Source organism: Montipora capricornis, chromosome 5 (genome assembly GCF_036669925.1).
Source record: "Montipora capricornis isolate CH-2021 chromosome 5, ASM3666992v2, whole genome shotgun sequence".
In the NCBI taxonomy this organism is placed as follows: domain Eukaryota; kingdom Metazoa; phylum Cnidaria; class Anthozoa; order Scleractinia; family Acroporidae; genus Montipora; species Montipora capricornis.
This window is the reverse complement of record NC_090887.1, coordinates 15725231-15730230: the sequence shown is the minus strand read 5'-3', so window position 1 is coordinate 15730230 and position 5000 is coordinate 15725231. Positions and strand designations below refer to the sequence as shown.

The 5000-nt window shown below is 37.1% G+C and overlaps 1 protein-coding gene across 1 annotated transcript in view; it reads right to left on the bottom strand.

Moving 5' to 3' along the window:
* LOC138049643 (methylmalonate-semialdehyde/malonate-semialdehyde dehydrogenase [acylating], mitochondrial-like) overlaps positions 1 to 5000 on the bottom strand; it is a 16105-nt gene that overhangs the window by 7370 nt on the left and 3735 nt on the right. Inside the window, exons 4-12 of the mRNA XM_068896017.1 lie at positions 4667 to 4828; positions 4504 to 4582; positions 3754 to 3877; positions 3366 to 3396; positions 2258 to 2405; positions 1837 to 1901; positions 1656 to 1712; positions 1500 to 1559; positions 1244 to 1373 (exon numbers count right to left, since the gene is read on the bottom strand). Coding sequence (XP_068752118.1) covers positions 1244 to 1373; positions 1500 to 1559; positions 1656 to 1712; positions 1837 to 1901; positions 2258 to 2405; positions 3366 to 3396; positions 3754 to 3877; positions 4504 to 4582; positions 4667 to 4828 — 856 coding nt within the window. The remainder of the gene's footprint in view (positions 1 to 1243; positions 1374 to 1499; positions 1560 to 1655; positions 1713 to 1836; positions 1902 to 2257; positions 2406 to 3365; positions 3397 to 3753; positions 3878 to 4503; positions 4583 to 4666; positions 4829 to 5000) is intronic.

Below are 5000 nucleotides of genomic sequence, written 5' to 3'. Positions count from 1 at the left end.
TATCTGGGCCGTCACCCAACGCTATCCCCAACAGGTATTTAAAACGATAGGCTGGTTGACTGGCACTGGACATAAGGACAACTGAAAGGATTTGAACCTACAATCTCCCTAACATCAGTTGGATGATCAGTCTGCCCATTGCGCTACAGCTAGGCCAAGGTTTGAGATTTTGCCGTAACGACCGAACGGTTGAGGTTAATAGACCAATTTCGAGATATTAAAATTCAGTCCAAAACAAAAGGCATCATCTCGAGGCTCTGGGGAATAAATATAAGGATTTGTATGAGTTTATTCCCCAGAGCCTCGAGATGATGCCTTTTGTTTCGGACTGAATTTTAATATATCGAAATTGGTCTATTGTTTACTACATGTCTAACAGAAAGGTTCTAAGGAAAAGAAAAAATTTGCATAATCCATAATCGGCCCATGAGCATTACGGGAGATTATTATATGACTAGCTCCGTGAGCGGGCAAGAGAAACCTAATCCCACGCTGTGATTGGCCACCCGAGCGGGCAAGATGGAGCTATACTGCCCGCTCAGGATTTTTTGCTTGGTCCCGCAAGATCAAGGATCATTTGTTTGGTGTTTTATCCCATATAATAAACCCTTTATTGACCGAGCTTGTTCGGTCAAGATGGCTGGATACTGGCCTCATTCTTTTTTTGCATGTTTAGTGCCCGAGACGAAGTTGAGGTCCATAAACATGCAAAAAAAGGTCTTGGCCAATATCCAGCCATCTTGACCTCACGCTTGGTCAATAACCCATATTATAATGCCCTAGCGCTTAGCTGCTAATAGCCAATTAGAGCGCGCGTTATATCGGCCAGAAACCATATAATAATAATCTTTATTGACTCACACTATATGTTAAAAAATTTACAATAGGATTACAAGGAACAGCAATTAATTATTTGGAGCCTAGGGCCAAAGGAACCGTGAGGTTTTCGAGTTTGCCCCTAATACTCTTTTAAGTTCATTTGAAAAAAAAAGAGAGACAAGGGGAGAAGACCTATAGCTTAATTAAAATGTATTATTGTGTTAGTTAATAATAATATTTCTATTCAGGTTACTTTCAAGTATTGTTCTGACAGCAAATAACGTTTGATTTCTTTGGAAAAGGAAATGTAGTGAGGATTTTCACATGATGAGAAATATTTCTTGACGTTTGCCAATTCAGAGTTTACAAAGTGGGGAATAAAACGAACTTTCTCCAGCAAAAGATGTTTTACAATTAACTGTACCCTCATTAACTTGAAGCTGTTTTGCTTTAGCAACAAGCTCTGGAATCCATTCTTGACTTTCACCAACAAATATGGCAGTTGTCAGAGCCATGCACCTCTGACCTGCAGCCCCAAAGGCTGCTCCAATGAGCTGCGAAAGACAAAAGCACTCAAAAAATTAACAGTCACATAACACGTGTTTCCACCACTGACCAGAAGTACAGACAATCAAATGTCAGGACAAACCACTGTGACAAGAAAATAAAATTAACCAAACCTGGTTGATTGTGTTCTCTTTGTTCGCATCAGGCATGACCACGCCATGGTTTTTGGCTCCCTTTGAAAACAATGGGAACAATCCAGTCACAGTACTGTTACGAGTTTATTTTATGTGGGTATAATATTGAAATATTATTGTCAGTTCATGACTTACCATGTTAGACTGAACTCTCTTTCCATTCTTGGAGCCAGTTTCGTATATGTATTTTCCCTTCAAGAAACAAAATTAATGTACATTGTTTGTATGTTTCACGAAAAACTTGCATAAACAATTTGGTGCTGGCTGGACCAATGAATTGACAAAGAAACTTGAGAAAATCAGGTAGGATACTTACAGCCTTATCAGAACCCACAAAAGAAATTGCTTTTATATCAGGATGCTCACAGATGAATCTGACGGCTAAATAACAACAAATCAATAGGAAATAGCTTTATTCCAAATTCTAGTTGATTTTCTTAATAAACTTTTTAAGATTTTTGAAAGGATTGGAAAAGAAAAAGGAGTCAGTGGTGATTTGTTAAACCAAAAATTGACAATAAAAACTGTGATAAAAAGCTACGAAACATTTTAAGAAATTAAAAAATTGATGACATTTTGAACATGCATCTCTTGATTGATGATAGAACATTGAAACATCAACAGTTTTTGAAAAAGGGTTTTTAATTCTTATAAGGATACTCTTGATAAGTGTCATTGATAAGTGCCATTTGAACGAACATTCACAGAGTAAAATTATTTAATGACAGGATACATACGATCAATAGTTCCATGGAATACATTAATGCAGCCATCTGGTATGCCTGCTTCTTGTGCAAGCTTCATGATAAACATGACAGCTCCAGGATTCCTCTCCGAAGGTTTCAGAACCATTGTGTTACCACAAACAAGTGCCATTGGAAACATCTGTTGAGGTTCAATAATAATACCAGTAATAATAATCATCATCATCATAACTATTACAAAATTCTCGAATCTGATTGGTTCTGTGCATGCCTATTTGTTGCATAATTGGCCCGCGATCATGTGGGTGTCCAATTACAGGTATCCAATTTGAACAACTTCAAATTGGATACCTGTAATTAGAAACCTACGCCTACCGCCTACGCTCGGATGGGGTATTTCTTGCTGTTTTCCTACTGTTTGTGAAATACATTGCAAGTATTCAATATGAATATAATTTTAACTTTTTCACACAAAAAGGTATTCAAAGAATTTTTATCCTCACATTTTGTTATAGTTACGATTAATAATTAGTAATAGGACTTAGTGTCGTACAATTCAGGGGTAATCATGCTTGTAATTTCAAAATATCTGCGTGCTCAGCCAATTTTGAAATTACTCACCTAATTATTCCCTGAACATTTTATTGTACTCAACTCAGTCCTAGAGCGGTTTTCAAATGAGTGTCGTAAAACCAAAACCAAAGTAATTACTTTGGCCAATCAAAAAGAACGGGAACAATCCAGTAAACCAATCAAAACTCGAAGTAATTACACGGGAAAATGTGCACGCGCGAGCCATGATTGGTTTTGGTTTTGGTTTTACTTCTGATTGGTTGAAAAAGTGGCGCGAGAACTTTGAACCAATCACTGAGTGAAGTAATGTAAAACCAAAGTAATTCGCTAATTACTTTCGACACTCAATTGAAAACCGCTCTATTACTATTACTTATTATTATTTGTTAAACAAAAATACGAGTAAGTCAACTAACAGTAAAAAAACAAAACAAAACACTGAAACAGTGAAATGCACGGTGAAAAAAAAAAAAAAAAACAGTTAACAGTGAAATAAATGATAAAGGTGATGGAATGACTATGTTGATGACACAGATGACAACGGCAGTTACTGGTACATTACACTCACCCACAAGGGAATCATGGCTGGGAAATTGAACCTAGGAAAAGAAAAAAGGTCTAAGGTATTCCCAGATTATAATTCCTTTACAACATCTTCCGCATTTACCCATGTATAAGGTCTTACTCCATTTAACAGCTCCGAAAATGGTTGGCAAGCATTGGTAAGAATAAAGACCCTATAGAATGCCATAAAAATGATGTCAAAATGCAGGAAATGCCACTTGAGAGAAAGTAAATTAATTTTGCAGATTTTCCTGGGGAGGGGGAGGAAGGGACCCCCAGACACCCCTACAGGCTTGTGCCTACTTGCTTTCTCACTCTCCTCCAAGCTATCTTTTCTATCGTACTACTTCTCCTGACCATGAATTCACTCTGCCTGACCACACAATACATACGGTGTGATTCCAGCACAGACACCGAGAGGAACTCTGTATGAATAAGTGTCCATGTCCTTGGTTATCTGAGAGACTGTTTCACCCATTTGTAATGAAGTGATTGAGCAGGCATGCTCTACAACCTCTAAAAAACAAAATAATGAATCATGTTTTTACCACACACTAGAAATGATAATCACAAAAAATAGTAATGGTGATATATAAAGGAATCTTGATCTATCATTCTAATTGAAGATAAATTTAAACATAGTGCTGCAAAGTACATTGGTAATAATAATATTATTTTAATATCATAAAAAATTGCTATACTGAAAGATAAGTTGTCTTCACGCTGTGTAGATTTTCTATGGCAATGTTAGTGTTTCTCATTTTAACTCTTCTATAAAGCTAACTACATCCTGTTACAAATGTGTTCCGTCAAAGAAACCCACATTTAGCCAACAATTAGCTTCACTTCTCAAACTCATTAATAATTCATAAGCCAAAAACAAAAGAAATCACTACCGTGAAGGAAGTTTGAAGATGTGGTCTTAATTAGCATAAAATTTCACCAACTTTGATCCCAAATATCTCTTAAAATACTGATTCTTTTGAGAAGCAATATCAAACACTCGAAAGAGTGTTTCATCAGATATCCAACCACCTTGAAATCGGTTAAAAAACTCGGCCTTCGGCCTCATTTTTCAACTCGATTCTTGGTGTTTGGATATCCGATGAAACATTCCTTCTCGTGTTTGATATATTACTTACGAAGTCCTCTCTGTACACTGCCAAGAGCATCTAAAGTTGTTTTCCCTGTGTCTGCTGTGATGAAGTCAGCAATTTCATTCTGTTGTAAACACCATAATGATTCAATACTAAGAAAGTTTGTGTTTCATTGAATAGTCATCAAATCATCAAGCTGCCTCCTTACCATGTGTTTCTTAACAAGGTGCTGTAGGTTAAACATGACTTGTTGCCGTGAAAGAACAGATGTTTCAGCCCAGGCAGGGAAAGCAGCCTTAGCTGCAGCAACAGCAGCTTCCATCTCAGCCGTAGTTGTTTCTGGGCATCGAGAGATGACTTCGTTTGTGGCCTGAGGGGAAAAACTTTCATCACACATTTGAAAATTATCTTTGATATAAGGTGGGCCCTTCCATGAACAGACCTTTTGCCAAATAAATAATGTTATTGTTGACTACAAACATGATCATAAACTGTTGTCTGAAGACCACAGAGCCTGTGCCACACTAGCCTTGACCTGACAC